Source organism: Rousettus aegyptiacus, unplaced genomic scaffold (genome assembly GCF_014176215.1).
Source record: "Rousettus aegyptiacus isolate mRouAeg1 unplaced genomic scaffold, mRouAeg1.p scaffold_m13_p_12, whole genome shotgun sequence".
Lineage (NCBI taxonomy): Eukaryota > Metazoa > Chordata > Mammalia > Chiroptera > Pteropodidae > Rousettus > Rousettus aegyptiacus.
This window is the reverse complement of record NW_023416287.1, coordinates 57924391-57945554: the sequence shown is the minus strand read 5'-3', so window position 1 is coordinate 57945554 and position 21164 is coordinate 57924391. Positions and strand designations below refer to the sequence as shown.

The following is a 21164-nucleotide window of genomic DNA, read 5'->3' as shown; positions in this document are numbered from 1 at the left end:
ACCAGAAGTTCATGACCAGTCCCGGGTCCTCCCTCTGCCCTGGGGAGGGTTTTGCCTCTTATCTAAAAATGATCATTTCCCATCAAAAGGGGAAGAACATTGAAACTTTTGCTCGCAAGCACCACGCTCTACTCTCTCTACCTTCTCAGCGCTGTGGTTTCCTAGCACTGCACTTGTCCATGCAATTCCTTGGCCTTGAAAACTGGGAGAACTGATTAAATCTAATTGTGCAAACTTGATTAAAATGAAATAAAATTTCAGTGTGACTATTTTTCAGGGCCATAATCTGAAACTTAATTTTCATTGGATCCTTTGCAAGGAAAGCTGCTCCTACAAAGGAAGGCTGGGCTCAGGTGTTTTTGTTGTGGTGGTGGTTTGTTTTTAATGTGTGTATTGTGCCAAAGGAGTCATCTTTTGAAAGTTTGTGGTAATCTGACTCTGCTAACAAACCAACAATGTGCCCTCTGCATCACCAGGCTGTTCTCAGCCACACACTCAGAAGAGGGTACGCACCTCTGGACAAAAATGTTGCTGATACAGCCTTCAAAATGACCCCCACCCAGACGCAGGGATTTCTGGAGATTTGAAGAGATTTCTAGCCTTTCGTTATTTTTCAGAGGCTGGTCATCAATGAGGACTCGAAATCTGAAAGAGGAGGAAAGCAAAACAAGAGTGAGATGTACTGGGAAAAAAAGGTTGTCACTTCGTGGTCAACTTACTGTCTTCAATTCAGACTCAATGTCTTTTATGTAAGATAACTCATTAGACTAGATTTATTTTCAAAAAGCACTTAAACTTTTTTTCATGTATTTTTTACACATATTTTTACTAAAGTATTCTGCGCATACAGAAAGTGCACAAGTCATAGGTGTACATCTCAATGAGATTTTGCAATGTGAATACACCAACATTACCAGCACCCAGATAAAGAAGAACTGACCCGGAACCATATCTTCCTGCATAGCTGTAGATGTTTCATGATCATTCCTCTCATTTTATTTTCCCATTTTATTTCTTTTCCATTTCTTTTTTTTTAAATATTCTCCTATTTTGAATATACCACAATTTATCTATCCATCCAATGTTAATTGATTTTTTAAATAAGGTAATGGGTATAGAATCAGGAAGAAGGCCAGGACTTACCAGTAAAATAATGTCAGCATCAAAGACAAATATTTCACAAGAAAAGATGCTAGACATTTTCATTAAACTAAATAAAGTTCTTAGTCTCTGACAGAAGTGCCATTCTACTCACCCAGACTCATCATTTATTAAAGATACATAATGCAGCAAACCATCCATGTATGTCTGTGAAGATTTCAAAGGTGAGCTGATGCTATCCCTGATGCTGAATTCAATGTGACCATCTTCCAGGGTGACCTGAAATCATCATGGAACATACCCATTGATGCAATTAATTTGCATTTAAGGATTATAAATATATCAATACTGACTTTACGATCAAAACTATGTATAACAGTCAGAATTTTTTGACCCAAATGTTTTGACTTTGCTATTTTGATCTAAAGATTATTTTTAAACATTTTAATGCCATGTTTATGAATATAAAAATCTTATCTAAATTATTTCAACACAGATGAGTTTATCAAAGCATTTTTATGGACCTACATTCATAAACCAATTTAATTTCTCCATCAACTATACAAAACAATTAAATCCTTTCTAAATTTTTCTGTTTTCACTTTCATTCTTTCCAAAGTTATTTTCATCAGATCAATTCTTTTCTACATAAACTTTATAATGAAGACTAGATTTATCAATTTTTTTCATATGTGGTTATAACAATGATATCTTCCCTTCAGTAATTATGAATTTTTTAATTTTCTGGTCATAAATTCTAGGAAGTTCAATTTTCCAATGTCAAACTCTGCAGATACAAATTCTGGCAGAATGATTTGATTCTGTCAATTCTTAGTAAAAAATATGTGTAGTTTTAGAAGTTGTCATTTTAATTTTGTTGATGTTTTTTCTACAGTTTAAGTTTTACAGTTTTTTTGCAAGATGTAATTCTTCAGTGAGTTTTTAGTCTAAATTTTTACAGTGTGTGGTTTTAGCTATCGGTTTCATTTTATGTTGATTCTTTTCATTCAGTTGTCAATATTCATTGTGAATTAGATAAAAGAATGTAATTGATATATATTTCTTAGCTAACCAATTATGAAGTTGAAGGCAATGTTTCTAGCATATTTCTAGGTCTCCTGCAATGCCCAGGATTGATCTCATCTTTTGCTAAGCCAATTCTTCCATCTGCTTTTGACCATTTTGTATATTGTGTACTAAGTGTCCCTACGCTTGGCAGAGGAAACAAGTGTTGCGTGTGAAAAGAATGCATCAAAACATCCTGTTTTGATGGAAAAGCCACTCTCACAATCTAAATGTTAACATGTACTTCTTCAACCTAATTTTTGAAAAAAAAAAAAAAAAAAAGGCTGATGAGCTAATATGTTAAGAGAGGAGAGGCCTTCTAATACAACATAGCCACAGAGTCAGCTACCACCCTTCCTTTCAACAGATACAAGATGTCTGTTGCACGGGAAATTCTGAAGAAACAATTCCAAGAATGACAGTATGTTACTTGTATTTCAAAATCCACTCGTCTCATGAGGGGACTGCTAAGTGTTAGCTGACTTCTATGCCTACATAACCACTCCTAGCTAAAACCTCTTAAGTTACAGAGGATTTCTGCGTCTCTGTTGTACATGAACAAAGAGCAAAGAACCTTCTCCTCTTCCATTCCCCTGATGTAAATATTGTCCAACTATTAAATATTAAATATTGTCAAGGACTCCATTGTCTAAGGACAAAATATTGTCCTTGTTATTGCCGTAAAACAAGGGCTATCTTTTGTGGAAGCAAAAAGGAATGAAGGGGATACATTCTGATTTTTTTCTTAGATCTAAAACTTTAAGCTACATTATAACTTATAACAGTTATAACAACTCCTTGACTCAAAATATAAATCTAAAAAGAATAAAACTGAGTCCATGAATACCTACAAATTCAAATCTGTGAACTATAATGAGCTTTGTAAGCCTGATTTCCTTCAGGTCCTGCTCTGGGATGGGCAATAACTTCTGTGAGTGAAATGTACAATGGCATTTACTGGGTAATGACAGATAAAATGCCTAATTAGTTTACGTTCAAAATCTCTATATTGTTTCTGACACCAAACTTTGAGTCAGGTTTAAATCTTGTTCAATATTCATGCAATATTTCATACCTGTGCCGGAGAACTTAATAAAATGCCACTGGGTTGAAAAGTCTTAAATCCAAAGGAGACCTGGAAGTGCGTGGGCCATGATAAGTCCAAATTAGAGAAACTCAATTGTCCTCCCCTGGAGAAGGAGGCAGATCGCACGAGCTGAAATGCAAATATGAAATAAATTACTGGCATTGTAATCATTTCATGGCTGAAACACAGTAGATCATCCTATGTCATCTCATTTGAACTGATTAATGTGGTTTATGTTGCCTCAGGAAGAAATAAGAGTTTGCTTTGCTGAATGATTTTATCATTCATCTGTATGTTTTTCTGTGTATAGTTGGTATTCCTTCTTTCCTACAAATTTAATACTTAAGCCTGAAGAGTTTTTCAAGTAGGTGGGAAGTGTGTATGAGCCAGTTCATGATAACATTGTGTACTACCACAAAAAAACGTCCAAAGTTGATGTGTTAACAAATACCAAAGATGGGTTGGTTGTGATGCACTCTCTTGAAAGATTCTGAACTCTTCACTTACCTTCCAGTCTTCTGAGCACTTCTTTGTTACTCCCACAGTATCATTCAATCTAACAACACCACTAGTTTTCTTCAGATTTTTCATGCAGCCTCGGAAAGCAGGTGTAGAAATGTTAAACCTGATTTGGGATACAGAAAAGGGAAGAGATGTACTGGGTCAGGCTTGCCTGAGAATTGGAGCTGAAGCACTGCAGTCTCTACTACTTCTCACCCATAAACAAGTACGTATTTTATGGTTATCTGTTCTCAAGGGATTTCTATAATACTACTTATTTTGTGATGCTGACAAAATCTACTTCCATTCTATGTGATTCTGAATTCTCACCTTTAAAAATGAACGCAGTAATGTTGATAGAAGACTTGCCAAAAGGTATAGAGACATAGAAGATGTACAATATGGAGAATTGCTTCCCCACCCTCCTGGAGTCATGGCAGGCCATGATGCATAAAAAATATATTAATAAGTCAATATGCTATAAATATTAACAACTATGTAAATAACTTAAGTAACTTATTAGAGCCAGGGATGCGCTTAAAAACTTTTGCTCTTTTTTTATGTCAATTTTTAAATTAGCCACCATAAACTCAGAAGAAACAAACTTTTTTTGAGTTCTAGTCAATTATGAAAAATGTGAATTGAAATTTAACCAAAGCCAAGCTGGAACCATAGAAATCATGTTCTGGCCTCACGTGCTGTATCCAACACCTCCTAACTGTGCAACCTGGGGAAGTGGTTCTTGTGAGGATTAAACAAGTCAATGCACAGCAAGTGCTTGGGACCATTCCTGGCCATAGTTGTGAGCACTCAGGAAGTGTTTCTTAGAAGCAAGATAGTGCTGCTCTAGAGCTATAGGCTTGAGAGCCAGACTGCCTAGGTTCGAGGCCTATCCTTGCTGCCTGAGCAGGCGACCTAACTTCTCTGTGTCTCTATTTCCTCATTCATACAATGGGAATATTTAAATCTGTTTCATAGGTTTGTCAGGAGTTTAAATGAGTTAATATGTGTAACACACTCAAATGGTGCTTGGTACAGAACAACAACTCCATGTGAGGTGGTGGACTCAGTAACTGTCCCCATATTAGTGCAATCATTGTAATGAGAGCCACTTCTAAAGCATCTCTTCCTATGTGCCTGCCTTGGCATTTCTCCAGACTGCTAGATCTGTTTGGAGCTGAATTCACATAAAACATTAACATACATGAACCAGCTGAGTGCAGGCAAATATTTGTGTTTCTTAGATAAATGATAGACTAAGAAAAACACAAAGCTGATTTCATTATAAATCCTTAAGACAATTCAGTTTTCGAAATAGAAGAGTGGCTGCGTTCATTTTTATTCAGTTCATTATAAACAGTTTAGCTACATGTAATATGCATAAAGTTAAATTTCCTTAAAGGAAAAAGAAGAAGTGAATATTCACTGGCATCGCAGTATGAGCTTACTTATTTTATAAAAATGGCTTTTTGCCTCAGAAGAGGAGGAAAATTCATGAAGCTTGTCTATTAATACGTACATTTGGATCCCTTTTCTCCTATGTATCAACATGTTTTAGACCCATCGGTATCTCCTGTCGCCCTTCTTCCCATAAAGGATATGTCGAAGGAAGAAAAAGGGGGAGGATCACTAACAGATATGGAGTACTTTTGCGTGAGGTACTATTTTTCTATCCTCACAATAACCTTTCAAGCGATATATTTTCTTATCTTACATTTACTGGGCACTTACCATGTGCCAGGCACCTTGTTAACTCCATTACTCTGAATCCTCACAACCACCCTAATCGATAGGCAGTTACTACCCCACGTTACAGATGTAGCAGCAAGAAGGCTGGGGGGAGTTGAGTAACTTGCCTAAGGTCACACAGTAGGAAAAGGGCAGCATTGGGATTTGGGTGGTCAGTGTGTCACACGAGATAATGTGATTTGAAGGCCTCACACCTTATGTTTACACAGGCTGTGTACCTATGGCACTTGGAATGATCATGGCTCTTTCATAACAGAGTTGTTAAGCTGGATTTATTTCCACTATTCTTTGAGGCATTCTTGTTACCCTGGATCACTGAGGGCCTAGAGTTCCATGTCTACTCCAGTCTGCAGGGTCTGAACACACTTGCCAGAGGAATGTGGCTGCATAGAGGTGGAAGTTGTGGTGTTCATGGGCCAGTACATTGGGGTGTGTGTGCATACTATGGGCCAAACCATTCATAAAGACTTAGCCAGGTCCCAGCCTGCTGGAAGCAGATTTCATACAGCAGTATGAGCAAAATGTAATCCTAACTTCAGTCGTAGGTACTGAACAAATGTCTAATATGTCCTTGACTGACTTTTACTTCTCAAATTATTTCATGTCTTATTATTAAACGCTAAAACACAACAGTGTCAGGTCTCAGGAAAATTTTCTTGTTGCTTTGAGACCTTCCGGCAGGTGATTTTCTCTTCTCATGGGAAGGGAAGCAAATGAGATGAACAGACTGTGATTTCTGACTGTAATTTTAAACATGTCATTAAAAGTCTGGGTCCCCATTCCCAGGAGATACACCACAGTAAGAGGAAAAACCAGAACACCCACAAAATCTCTTGTTCAAAGCTGCTTACTCTAGCGATGGCACTAGCCTGCTCTGCTCCACATTAGTTTTAAGCACTTGCTTTACTGTCTACAAGGGCCTTCCATTTATGCTAGGTGTCAGAAGGCCTCCCTCCTTTGAAAGAACTGCTGGTTACCCATGCAGAGCTCAGCTATGGGCTATCAGTAGAAGACTGATAGAAGGGACCTTGTAGTAGACTCCTCCATGCCCACTCTAACCCCTAGTGGCCCATGTCAGAGGGGTTTCATAGGCCACTGGGGGGCATAGCTCCCCTAGCCCCACCCTCCCTTCAAACGGCCAGTCCCATTTTTCAGTATTTATATTGTTTTACTCTGTTGCCAAACACTGTTCATACTGAAAAGCTAACTTTTTGTGTTTATTTGTCACTAGAATTAAAGAAGGTAAACTCATCAGTAGAAAGCATAACCACTAAGAGAAGCAAACTGCTTCCTTCTAAAAAATAAAAAATCATCTTACCTTTCCCTGATTGAAATTGGAATTCCTCCCAGATAATATGTGTTAAAATCAAATATTTCACCTTTGATTTTAATCTTTTGATCATTCACAATTATCAATGTAAGTTTCTGGGCTTTTCTAATAGTGATCAGAAACTGAAACAAATGAGAGATGAGTCAGTGAGCAATGGGAAATAAAAGAATCCTATTCACAGTGGTTCAGAGCTATCTTGATTTTGTCTTCTCTCAGATTTATTTATATACATGGCAGAAGACTCTGAGCAGTAGCACTTCTACATAAAAATATAGCATTGAAACATTTACATTGAAAATTAATCATGTTTTATATAGGCCATATACGTGTTATTCATTTCATGCCCAAATGTTCAAATTTTAAAAGGACATGTCCCTCGGTTAATAACTGTGAGTTCATCTGGTAATAGAAATGTGTTTTGGGCTCTGTATTAACTATAAAGGATGAAGGACGTTTAACAAGTCAAGTAAACAGGCTCAAAGGATATACCGAATGGTCTTGCCCATTGTTTATGAGGTCTCCATTTCCTTCACGTTTTGGTGGCTCTGAATTCAGTTTGTGTATCACCTTGAGACTGCCATCTTCTATATTTATGGAGATGAAGTGATCCTAGAGCATGGAAACAATGTAGATTACCAGGAGACTCAACAAAAGAAGAGTTAAACACTGGAACTCAAGTTACTCTCAAGTTACAGACTGCTCTCAGCTCCAGCTGCCTCCTAGTTAAAAAAAGCCAGCAGTGCCGCAGTACCCAGTTCCTGGTTTGTGTGTGACACTCAAATGTTACAAGTCGTGGTAAACAACTACAGTGGTTGGTACACAGGAAGGACACAATAAATGTTACAATCATGATTTTGTTGCATAATAATCTATAACCAGCATGCACAAATGGAAACCAAAAAGATTCAGATCATTCATATCATGTGAAAAAAATGACTGCTACCTTTCAGAGAGAGGTGAGGTCTTACTTAACCCTCAGACATTTTTCACTGTCTGCTTTCTGACTTATCACTATGTCTCAGTCTCATTTGCTGGCCCATCCCCCCACATTCCATTTAAGTGTTGGGGGTCCCTCCAGTAATCCTGCATTGGACCTCTGCCTTCCCACCACTCTCTCTGCCTCACAGTCACAGTCACTCCTTTGGCTCCAATTCGGGTGTGCCCATGAAGCCCAAATATTCTTCCCCTGCCTAAACCTCTTTTCAGGGCCAGGTCTATACATCTGGTTACCTTATTGCTATTGCTGACATGACTCACAGATACTCAAACTCAGAATATCTCTAACAGAATTTATGATCCACATGCCTCCTACCTGCTGCCAAACCTGTCTCTCGGCCCTTCATGCTGCTCTCTCTCCTCCTTTCTCTCTCACCATTAATCACCTTGCTGAGCCAGCCACAAACTCACCAGGAGTTGTTCCTCATTGTTCCCTCTCTCTTCCATCCAATCAAATATTGTCAAATCTACCACTTTTAACTCACTCTTTATTACACGCCACCTACTCTCGGTCACAACTCCTTCAGCTGGACTTCACAGCAACAACATGCTATGCCCCTCCCCATGTTCACTTTGTCCCCTCCTGAATTGATTTTCCACTGTGCAGCCAGAGTGGTCTTTTGAAAATGCCTGTTCCTGAGCAGTCTTTTGAAATGCCGGCTGGTGAGCAGTCTTTTGAATACGCCAGTGTGAGCGTGTTACTCTCCTTTGCTTTCAGGATAAAACTCTAACTCCCTAGCAAATGCTCTGTGGCCCTGACCACCCCCTCAGCTTCGTTTCTCTGCAGTCCCTCGAGACCTTTGTGCCCCAGCCACATGGGCCATCATTCCATCCCTGAGTGCTCCTTACCCTTCCCATGTCTGGGTCTTCTTCTTGCCCCTTCCCACTTATGGATCACCCTTCTTCCCTCTCCCCTTCAAATGTTATCTTCTACTTGTCCTCAAGGTCCCAGATTAAGCCTCCTTTGTTTAAGAAAGTCTTTCCTGTTAAACATCCTGATTACGCCTCAAAATTTCCCTCTATACACTCATGACCACTGTAATGAATTAATTATCCAACATCTAGAGTATAAGGTCCTAAACATAACTTTGTTTAGGACCTTATACTCTAGATGAAAAGTATTCTCACATAATTTAACCATCCATTTCCTTAGTGGAAAGATAAGCTGAGGAATTTGTCCTGTAGGGCTAGAAGGTTCGCTCTTACACAGTTCTCTATTGATAAGAAGGCCTCTCTTTGAAGTCTTCTGCCAGAGTCCTTATCTACAAGAAGAATCAGTCCTTATGTGGATCCTAAGCCTTGCCCTTGGAAGCCAGTTAGGGTTCATCACACTCATAAATAACAGGATAACATCAATTCACTGAGTGTGATGATCCATCCTACTTCACAGCAGCACTCTGGATCATTTTCTCTTATCTGGTTACTATAGAATTTTGTAAGTTTTCTTCTAATATAAGTAGTATTTTTGGTTCTTAGTCTCCAAGAACTATAAAATGGAGTACGAAGAAGACCTTGTTGTAAAAAACAACCTCCTTGCCCTGAAGATGCTGTGTGACTTCTCAGCTCTCTGCATTCTTCAAACAGATCAGGACCTTTCAAACCATCAGAATTGGTTCAGCCTTGGAATCTCCCGGAGAGTCCCGACTAATCCCAGAAAGATTTGGATCAGGCCTGTATCCCTGCCCTGCAGGTAGAAGTGTCTGGTAAAATCCCAAGCTCCTTATGAATCCCACGTTCTCATACTGGAGCTCCCATGGGCTGATCCATATTTCTCCAGAAATGCTACCTGTAGAAGCAACTACAGAAGAGCTATTAACAGGAGCAGTTAAGCCAGGCCCATCTACCAGCAGATGGCACTGACAATCACTTGTAGAGCATCGCTTTGGACCTTTCCTAAACTAGTGGGCTTCAGAATGGCCTCTTGTCTATGGCCATGCCACCCTGAATGTGCCCAGTCTTGTCTGGTCTCGGAAGCTAAACAGGGTCAGTTCTGGTTAGTACTTGGATGGGAGACCACTTAGAAATACCAGGTGCTGTAGCATAAAAACAAATAATAAACAAACAAATAAATAAGTAAATAAGTAAGTAACTTAAAAAAAAAAAAAAAAGAATGGCCTCTCAGCTGCTTGATAACAGAGCTGCATCCATGTCTTCGGAAGTAAGGGTCAGGTCTCTAAAAGACAATCTCACACAGCCTGGCAAGGATCAGACCAAGATACAAACAGTAGTTCCAACGGTCTAGCTCTCGGAGGGCCCCAGAGGCCTTTACATGTTTTTATACAGATTAAGTAAATTATTAGGCAAACAGTAGTTTTCAAAGAATGAAAGTGACAATGAGAATAGAATGGGAAAGGGGAAGATTTCTTTTACAGTTTGGTGGCGGGCTCTCGAATTCCTGACTACTTGCCTCATTAAGCACTCACTCCTGTAGCCAAAGAAAGTAGAGCTGGGCCAAGGGAAATGATGCAGGTAACGTTTTCAGTGTCTTTCAGATCTAGTTGGTCGTTTATAATAAATCAATTACCCCCAAATTAACCAATCAAATTGACATATTTGTTAGTATTTAGGTGCTTTATAATATAGATTACCTGGTTTTCTGCAAAGAACAGCAAACCTCTATCCACAGTGGTCTGAATCGTCTGTACAAAGTTTCGGGAGAAAGCATTTGGTTGAGTTGGGACTCGAGCATAGCCTGTACCTTCAAAATAATTTTTGTCTGACTCCTCCTTTCTCCTGTCAATGAGAATCATCATTGGTCAGAACATAGTAGCAGCAAAGGACTACCACACAAGTGCGTTTATTAATGCAAGGTGCTGCTATCTGAAAAACGGAACGAAGCATAAACAATCTAGTTGTCATGATTTTTTTCAAGAAAAGGAAACATATTTAAAATGTTAAAATGACCAGTTGTTTCTCCTGGAGGTGCCCTTATACTCTATGATAGTCAAACACTAGCTCAACAAAGATAACATTCAAGAGTCCCCTTAGGAAATATCTACTTAGGAAGATGTGGCCTAGTAGCTGAAGAGCTTGAAATGTAAGAAATTATTAACTTGAAATAGAATACTTTTATTCTGAGTAATAAGTACTTGGTCTGTTCCATATTAGACTATTCCAAATTCTTTTAACTAGAAGGATGGTCAGGAGCTCAAGGCAGCAAGTTTTGAATAGGTACAGGTGTCAGACTCCTTAGAAAGTCATGATATACTTTGTGGACCATTGGTTTTTTTTTTTTAAATTTACAGTAAATACACACTTTTGAGTCTAAAGCAGGTACTATCTAACACTAAAAATTCTGTGGTAGGAGGCACCAAAAATTTAAGAAGGCTTTATTTTTTCCAAAATTGAGAAAACACTACCAATGTAACATATTATGTAAATGAGGAAAAGACTGCCATTATTAGATTTTAGGGATGGACTAGCATTGTTGCATAAATGCCTAATTTAAGAACTACTGGCTCAAAGCAACCAGCGACATCAATTGCATCTTACTGGTTATCCTTTATTATACATAATATACCTGCAAGTTAAAATCAGTTATAGAGACACTAGTTTCTAGGTTTTATTTACCTTCTACAAGGCTCCACTTCGGTTGTGTTGAGATTGAAAGATTGTTTGAAGTTGTACAAGCTCAGAACATTTTCATTGAGGTCATCTAATTCAATACAACCTTTGTACGGAGGGAATGTCAGACTACTAGGAAGCTGAAAAAAATGCAACAAAAAATTTACTAGCCAAGCAAAGGACAATGATCAGGCTGACCAAGAAATAGTACGAATCTATCACTTTTAACCATCAATATAGCATAGGAGTTAAAAATGTGGACCCTGGAACTAAATGCCCTGGCTTTAGTATTTCTAGCTGTATGACCTTGGGCAAGTTATTCAACCTCTTTGTCTGTTTCCTTACATGGGAAGTGTGAATGATAATGATGCTTCGTAAATTAATATACTTAAGCACAGATCACTACACATAGGAAGTAAGTACTGGAGTGTTGCTATTATCACTGGATGAGCTTTAAGAATAGATAGTTAAATACAGCTTATATTCAGTTGATAATTAGAGACATGAGGTCCTTATAGTCAATTAAAATTTATGTATTTTCATTCAGTGAAATAACATTTGCACTTACTTTAAAACCAACTGGGTAACCTCCAACATAAAATACAACGTTTTCAGGATCCAGATTAAGGAGTGTGTTGCTATTTCCATTGTCCATGTCATGGGGCTGAAGTGTTTCTGGTTTGCTAGATGTGGCTCTTGTGGTGTAATTAAGCCTTGCAAACTGATAAATTCTGTTGAAAAATAAATTAGATAATAAAGTTATATAAAAATCTATGTAAAAATGAAAGAAATCAAGGCCACGATACTAAAAATGGGGTTCAGCAACATGTACAATTGAGGTTTGGTGAGTGTCAGTTAGATTAAACGGAAGTCTATCAGACTTGTACCTCTGAAACTTCACTCGGTCCATAACAGCATCCTGAGTTTCGCTCTCCGTCAAGATCTGGTCCACCTGGAGTTCAGTCTCATGCTCGCCCAGGTTGTAAACACATGTGAGTTGTCCGTTTTTAACTGCCATGCCGATGTAGTCCTTGGAGGCCTGGAGGTGTAAAGTCTACCTCAGAGCACTTCACATACTATATTCTCTCAACTTCCTATCCCAAGAGAGTGCATCTCAAATAACTAATGGGTTTCATACAATAAGTCTTGAACAGACAGGATAAAAGCAGTATATCCTTATATGGAATAATAGAGATAGAAGAAATAATGTCTGAGCTGACTTTGCTCATGGTATAGTGCACTCATTTATTCACTCTGCCATGTGCTTGATCTACAAATATTTGCCAAGCACCAGCCATAAAGATGAGCCAGACAAGGACTCAGGACTCCATTAGATTTTAGTTTAACAGGGAGAAAAACCATTTTTTGTTCTCTCCATACTGTAATACAACATTCTCTTAACACTTTGTGCATGCCTCTGTTATAACACCTAGTACCTTATATTATCACAGTCAGCTACATATGTATATTTCTCCTGTAATAATATAAGCATTTTAAGGTAGATACAAGTTTTTTTAACGTGGTAAAAAAAAAAAAATCCACCATTTTAATCAGTTTTAAGTGAATATTAAGTACATTCAAGAAAAAAATTTTTCTTTATTATAAGTACAGGGTATGGTACGTAGTAGGAATATGGTATAAATTTGTCAAAGATTAAACAGAGCAATTTGTCATAATACAGAGCAAAAAGTCATATCATAAGAAAGCTACAAATAAAGTACCATCACCTTAAAGCATGAAAAAATGATTAATAATGTGTTGATTTTAGGAAGCTTTAAATATCCACTAATGACAGCCAGCTATTTCTTAATTGGACAGAAGTTTCAAGAACCATGTTTTAGATATTTCTTTTCCAAAAATTTGTTTCCTAACCAATTAGCTTTTCCTCTGACAAGTTGAAGAAATGTATTTTAAGTGGAGGCATTAAAAGCTAAAATGAACTGTTCAAAATGCCAGTAACAGTAGTGGTTTAAAGAATTTAAAATTATAAGGAGATGGGGCAACTAGATTTCTGATTAATTAGGTAGAAGAGGCTTCATTCACTCCAGTCTTCAGCCACAGATGGTCCCCACCCCACAGAACTGAGAAAGGACTGGGGCTGAATGTTCTAAGAAAGAGAACAGGGTCATAATTCCGTGCGGAAGAACTACTGTTAACTCTCATGACGCCTGGCTATTGCTCTGGTCATGGGGGGAAGGGGCTGATCCTGAACTCTAGTGTGTGTGCGCTAATGAGTACACATGTATGCCCATGTGTTGGGCCTAGATCTGCCGGCAGATAATAATCCGTGATTGCCAGAAGGGCCCCTGTGGGGCTATCAGAGGTGGTGGAGTTTGTTGACATGTTGGTAGGATTTCCTCCCACTGTGCCAACCTCAGTGACACAGTGGTATCATACACCTCAAAAGCTATATTCTGTTTTAAAAACAAAAGAAGTGCCAAAGCAATACTTACATCTTTATTTCCGAGGTACATCACAAACATATTCTGAGTCCCCCCATTTTCTTTTGATTCAGGTCTTTGTAGAAACAAAGAAAGAGATGTGTATCCTTTCAAATCCTCCAGGTCACTTGGCAGCCGGACTTCGACACCGGATTTCCCGTTGAACCTCATGGGGACAGCGACCTGTGAGAGAAAGATCTATGGTGTCAACCTGTGAGAAAAGTGGGTATGCTCTTTTAAGTGGTAGATTGTGATTTCGTAGCTACTCCTTTTAACCTTTTCCAAGTTGTTTTGATAAGGCGCAAAAGAGTATAAATATCTCCTAGACCTGGATTACAAACTCATGAAACTGCTTCAGGAGATGAGTAATAAAACATTCATGTTCTTCTTGTTTATCAGCCCTCTGGTGTTTGAGAAGTGTATTTCATTCTCTGTAGCAGAAATATAATCATTATTATAATAGTAATTCCAACCCCAGAAGGTTTCTGTGTCAATGAGCTAACACATATGGAAGCACTTAGCATGATGCCAGGCATATATAAATATATAATGCATCAAAGAGATTTTTAAAGGAACTTTTTAAGAAACTACTTCTCATGAACTTATTAAATGTCATCACAGGAATTCAGACCTAAAAAATGAGGGCATCAAGGCTCTCTAAAACACTGCTTCTTATACTTTGGTGAAGGACCATTGTTGTCATTGTTGTTGTTTTGTCTAATCTGCTCTGGACCAAATCTTTTGTAAAACATGTTAGAAATTAAATTACTAGAAAAATGAAATAAAGAAGGTATTTTTCCATCGATCCCATGCTCGGATGCTGAGACAATTCAAAATATTAAAAGTTTCTAAATATTTACTCTCAAGTTTATGCTTCTATATCATAGACCAGTAACAAAAGCTCTCTGACTAGATCCAGTCTGTGGACCAGCTTGGGGAGCTCTGCGTTAAAACATAGAAAATAAATATTCTCTAACAATCTAACGAATAACACTCCTGGAATGATACTTACATAAACTCTACATTTTAGCATTTGAATATTTATGGAGGAACTTGTATATATATGCAAAGCATTAGGTGGCGGTGGCGGGGTGGGGGGCTGAGGGGGTGGGGGGGCGGGGGGGAGGGAGGCATGAGTTGTGATGTGACTGAGATCCCCTCCCCCACGTGCACAGGCTCATTTTATCCCTCTCTTCTTACTCTCCGTCTTCCGCTGTACCCAACCATATCCTGAGTCTTTCCTGGCAAGCCCTTGTGCTTTGAAAACTCCAACTCATTAAAATTTTTTTTAATTAAGAAAACATTTCATGAATCCAAAAAAAAAAAGAGAGAGAGTATAACTGAATATGCACCAGCATCTTAAGACATGAAACATTACTGATACAATTGAAGCCCCCTGCGTAGTCCGCCTCGTCCCTATTCCTCTCTCTTCTCAAAGGTCACTGCTACCCTGAATTTGGATTCCTATGTGTAGTTCCATGCATGTTTTAACACTTTTAAAAATAATTATATATTTTTCTATAAACTGTAATTTGTCTTATTTGTCAAGTTTTAAATATTTTTATATAAATGGTCTCCAATTGTACATATCCTTCTACGACTTGTTTTCTTTGCCTCATTCTCTTTTCCGATTTATCCTCATCGATACACTTGGCTTCAGCTCACTCATATTTCTTGTTGTATGATCTTTGTTGTATAAATTTGTCACAGTTTTATTCATTTCCTATCGATGGACATTTGGAATTTTTCCATTTATTTAGTTTTTTTAAGACTGGCGAATCAGTGCCTCAGTTATGGAAAATTGCTGTAATTCCATGTTCAAAACATGCCCATGCTGGTAGGAACCACTCCTCTATCCCCAACAAAGGTGTAACTTTTGAGTTACAGTAAGAAAACAGGACCTGTGCAGTATCATATTAGCACATTCTGATCATAGAACCCTTAAATTGAACTCGCAGTAATACTTTACCAACTGAGGCCTGCAGGAAAACCCTTCTTCCTGCCCACATAAACTCACTGAGGAGGAAAGTGTTTCAGGTCCCTGACATGTCAGATGATTATCCACTCTTCAAGGATGAGTGGAGGAAATCAACTTTCACATTTCAAGCAACCAAAGAATTAGGGCAAGAAAGACAATCGGTTCTTGAGTAAACAAAAGCCTTTGCTTTCCTGATGAATACGGCACTTATCAAAGAACGAGCCTTGGTCCCCTACCTTATTTGCAGCATCTCTGGCCTGCTGGATTAGCTCTCGTATGCGATCCACGTTGTCAGAAATGTTGCCCAGCGGCAACAGCTGTTGGTTGATACTTTCAATTTTGCTCAAAAGATCGGGCAGTTTGTTGGTTAATTTCTTTACTATTGGTGAGGTTATAAAACACATTTACAATTATGAGTTGAGAAAAGTAAAATACAGATATTCCCATTGACAATATTTGTCAAGTGTTATACTTGGGTCCTAAATGTTAGACAAGATGACTCGGATTCAAGTAATATCTTTTCTAAATAGGTCAGGAATTTTATTCTGCAATCTAGATAGCAAATCATTATTTCTGACTACTCTAAAAAATAAATCTTTGTTTTTTGATTCTTAATATCAATCATAATTCAATATCTCATGATTCAGGGACTTACACCTACACTCCATAAAAGAGAAAATCAATAGTAATGTTAATGAACCCTACCTGGTCCTTTGAACTAACAGAATACCCATACTCTTTAAATGTATTATGTGAAGCTGTTTACCAGTGTTTTAACTAAGATCAGACTTTCAGGGAAGAATTTAATTTGACCACAGCACATAACAATGGAGAAAATGAATAATGTGTCCTGGCCCCCAAATACCCGATACCTGAGTTATCCGCATCAGTGAGAGCCTTGTTGAAGTCTTCACTCTGGGTGCTCCCATAAGTATCCTTGATTCTTTCCACATCTGTCTGAATTGGGTTGAACCCATCTAGAACCTCATTTGTGATGTCGTTGGCATTTCTGACCATATTCTTTGCAATACTGATCATACCATCGATGTCATCTAATACATGTACAAATAGGTAGGTGTAAATATCTAAACTGTACAACAAAAGAAGCCAAGTATGGTGGGTTCAGGAGATGCTGACCTCTCTCTATCCCACGAAGATCATCACGGATGGCAGTGATATTGGTGTCTATCATCTCTTTCTGAACTGTCATAATTTTCAGAGTTTGCTGCAGGTTGTTCAGAGCTGGACTGATTTCTAAAATAAAACATTAAGAGGCAATTACTCTGTGGATTTTGATCCTACATTGGTATTGATGGCTACTGAAGTAGCCACTGTCTATACAGCTTTGAGCAGAACTATATCCTAAGGTCATCCCAGAGATGCCCACTGCCTGTGCCTAGACCCATAGTTTCCAGGGTCCTCTGGCTACAGAGGTCAGGAACATATCAGAACCTATGGTACCAGGCTCCCTGAAAATGCACATAAAGAAAGGGAGAGGTTTAATAAACTAGGGGAGGGCTTAACTTCCACTCAGCTGAGGACTGATGTTTCTACTTAGTGAAAGAAAAGCATGTGTTTGTCTAGTTTACTGCTGTCTCCTAGCACAAGTGCCATGTCTGGCACTAGTCAGGGCTTAATATTTATTACATATTTATTGAATGAATGAATGAATGAATGAATATGAATGAATGAACAAATGAATGAATAATGCAGAAAGGATGCCTCTTCAGTCAGAGTGTAAGAAAGGAGTGTTGTCAGAGCCTCATCTAATCAAACACACATACAAGTAGGCCTTGTTTGCTTTTGTTCATTTTCAAATGGACACATTTAAGGAAATTCAGTGAAATTATAAAGAGAACGTATGCTATACTAGAAAATTTTAATTCTTGACATCTGCTAGGCAAATGATTACATGTTAATACATATTTTTTGTACTTTATTTTCCACATAGTTAATATTTATAAATAAATAAATAAATTTATTTACTAGTAGAAGGCATCTAATCGCTCTGAAAGCACTAAGAGGCTGAGTGAGGGCCATGGGCTCAGATGGCTGCTCGGCCATAAATGACCACGAGAGACCACAGAAAATCAGGACACAGTATTTTTAAGACACAGGAATTTGGTGAGATTGAGATAATTTAATTATTATTATTATTTAAATATAAGTAAGTGGAAAATTTTCAAAGATAAACATTATGATTAAAAAGTTCTCATGCTTCACAGTGGTAGTGGTTTTCGGTACTTTTAAATTGCTAAGATTTTAGGACTTAAGAATTTTGAAGTTACTCCAATGACCTGAAACTAATGATCTTGACCTTAAATAAATAACCAGCATTGCATATACCTCTATGCTATGTGGGTTCCCAATGCAATGGTCCCAAGCAGATTAAATAGCCCTTGAAGGCCAAACTAAAATAGGACTATCACCCTCAAGGTTTATTTATATTCAAGAAGTCCTAATTAATCCAGTATATTTTAGAATATTGAGTAGAAAAATCAAATCTATACAATAAACCATGGATTTACAAATCTGTATCAATGTTGAGATTCAAGAAGAGCATTTATCTCTAAGACTGCCTCTCATGATCCAACAGGTTGTTTTTAAGCCCTCCATTATCCTGACCACTCCCCCTACACCCCCAGTACCTTGTTGTAGCTTCTTCTGTGTTATCTTGGCTTCATTTAATAATTTATCACTGTCGGAACTCAGGGTTTTAGCTTTTTTTGGAAGATCTTCCTTTATCACTGTCTGAAAATAAAGTATAAAGTGTGTAAGAACCTTAAGCATATGGCATACCTTAGGAAACATGGAGTAAGATTTTTCATCCTATCCTAAAGCCCTTTAATCTTTAATCTTTAAAAGATGAGGTTCATAGGTGAGGAGGAGGTTTAAAAAGAGGGTTAGGGCTCTAGGTAGATTTTGTGGCTTGGGGAGGTGAACCTATCTCTGGTAACATACTGACAAATTATGGGGAAACTCTCATTTTCTCACTGTCACTTGTACAATATTCTCTGCAATAACTAAAGATAGAACTGAGTTGCTTTTAGGTTTTTACTCTTTGGGAGATAAAAGTCTTCAACCTTCTAAGAAAGCCTTTCCCCTAATTCTTTGATATTTAATATTTTGTTCTTTATTTTTAAATATAGAAATATTATATGGAGGATATAAGATCCCATAGGACTCCACAGATGTGCCTAGGTGTAAGACAAAGAACAGAAAATAAGTAGTCATTAAGTTGTGTACAAAAATCTCTCTCTTCTTTGGTTAATGCTAATACTTAATTACAGCCCAAAATCATACCTTATAAGAAGCAAGATACAATGTTTATCTTGATTCAAAATTGATAATCACTGTAATTTCTACAGCAAGTTCAAATGTATTCTATATAACAAGTTCTGATTTAAAATAATGCTTTTTAAAATATTCATAAGTGCATTAAAAAAATAAGAAAGTGAACAGTTTCTAGAGGGCATCTAGAAAAGGTGCCCGTGCAGATGCCCCACCTGAAGGGCAGACTCGGATGCAGTTGTGGCCTTGTCGGCCGCGTCCTCCGCTGCTTTGATGGCGTTGAGGATGTTCTCGTAAGCTGTGGCCGCATCCACCGCACAGCGCACCAGTTCATCTGCACTGGCATTCCTCTTGATCCTGGAAGACAGACCAGGGAACACTCCAGCAGCTGTCCTCGGCCTGCAGCTGACGCAGTGATTCATTTGGCAAATGGAGACCTGAGCTGGGGGTACTGCAGTTCTGCCCCAAGGGCGCGACTGGGAAGCAGTGCCCGTTACAGATGAGTTTCCAGTCTGGGCCCTGGGCCTCTCTGCCTTGTTCTGGAGATCCAGGACTCCCAGGGGAGGCTTCCACCCCAGGGCCCAGCGGCATCTGCATTGGACTCTGGGGCCCCACTCACCCCTCCAGCTGCTTTGCCAGGTCCTGTAAGGACTTCGCGTGCTTCTCCGCCTCCTCTACCAGCGACGCTTTGCTGGCAGATTTGGAAAGTTCTCTCACTTTGTCACTTAGTTCATGTCTTGCTTCATTTAAAGTGGCAGTTATTTTTTTGTATTCCTATTTTTTTCAAGTAAACAGAGGAAGTGTCGATTTAAGCCAAGAACATATATGACATTTTCTTGAACTCTGTCATAAATGACATGTTCAAGGAGACAAGAAGAAGAAATTGTTTTCTAAGCTCATTTACTATACCAATTAATCCTTGGTTACTTCAGATAGTGGCACTATACTATTCTCCCAAGTTTTATCACCATTTTGAATATTTTTCCTTATGGTGGCCATCCCCTTTGATAAATTTTATAATAGTGCACTGTTCTCATTAGTATAAAATTATACTAAACCAAAACACTTTTTTTCTGACTTAGAAACAACAAACATAAAAGATATTTTCAAAATGCCCATTGGGCTGCTAAGAAAAGTTGTCAATCTTTTATCAGTCCAAAAATGTGTTCTGCTAATAAAGGCATGCTTAATATTTTACAAATGACATAACAATTTTTTACATCACAAAAGTCATATTTGCTCATTGCAGGCAAATTAGGTAATTCAAACAGACACAAAGAAGGGATAGCATTTTATACTCCTCCTCTAAGGGAACATCACTATTGACATTTTGGTATACTTCCTTCCAACTAAAAGACATATATTGGAGAAAAATTAGGTCAGCCCATCTCATTGTTTCCTCACAAAATAATTTAAATGTTTTTCAATTTTCTAGAGAATGAGTTTTGTCTCTACCTCCTGGCTTTTCTCCATCAGCTTCAGCATAATGTTGGTTTGCAGTAAGGAAGAATCTGCAGTGGCTAGAGATTTGGTGAAATCACTCTGTAGGGAATTCATTTCTTGAACTTGTCTCTGGAGAGAATAAAAAGAATATCTGCTTGAGCTACAGAATATTTTATCAGCAGGTGCAGGTATATTTATTGGATAATAGCATATAAGTAATTTCAGAGTCAGAATGTTTTTTTGAATGTAAAGATCATCTAGGAAACTATGAAGGGATGGGAAATCAATTCTCTTTGCAGTGTGGGTGTGTCATCATAGTTTCCTCAAACTATATGCCAATGAAACAATAGTTGTCATTGTTGAAGAAGGTTTCTGTGCTGGGATCAACTTGGCCGATGAAGAGGATACATAATTAACTCTGGTTTGTGGAGCAGAATGAGGGATTTTTAACCAAATAAACCAATGCCAACCATCAGCACATCTCAGTGTCAGTCCACATGAGGATGTAGGTGGGCTTCAACAAGAGAGCACATCGGATCTTAGAATGCCAGACCAGGAGGCTGCCAAAGTTCAGAGACCCATAAAATTGGATCCTGCTCCCTTGCCTTAGCATAACCA

The 21164-nt window shown here is 38.1% G+C and overlaps 1 protein-coding gene across 5 annotated transcripts in view; it reads right to left on the bottom strand.

Moving 5' to 3' along the window:
- Positions 1–21164, bottom strand: part of LAMA3 (laminin subunit alpha 3) — a 234359-nt gene that overhangs the window by 18438 nt on the left and 194757 nt on the right. For all 5 annotated transcript variants that reach the window (XM_016166528.2, XM_016166610.2, XM_016166449.2 and 2 more), the window contains 18 exons: positions 20559–20675; positions 19723–19877; positions 19319–19460; positions 18461–18563; positions 16950–17066; positions 16685–16864; positions 16049–16191; positions 13847–14017; positions 12281–12432; positions 11962–12124; positions 11400–11533; positions 10418–10562; positions 7323–7442; positions 6822–6955; positions 3761–3878; positions 3242–3382; positions 1256–1380; positions 514–645 (listed from right to left, as the gene is read on the bottom strand). In XM_016166528.2, coding sequence (XP_016022014.2) covers positions 514–645; positions 1256–1380; positions 3242–3382; positions 3761–3878; positions 6822–6955; positions 7323–7442; positions 10418–10562; positions 11400–11533; positions 11962–12124; positions 12281–12432; positions 13847–14017; positions 16049–16191; positions 16685–16864; positions 16950–17066; positions 18461–18563; positions 19319–19460; positions 19723–19877; positions 20559–20675 — 2492 coding nt within the window. The remainder of the gene's footprint in view (positions 1–513; positions 646–1255; positions 1381–3241; positions 3383–3760; positions 3879–6821; positions 6956–7322; positions 7443–10417; positions 10563–11399; positions 11534–11961; positions 12125–12280; positions 12433–13846; positions 14018–16048; positions 16192–16684; positions 16865–16949; positions 17067–18460; positions 18564–19318; positions 19461–19722; positions 19878–20558; positions 20676–21164) is intronic.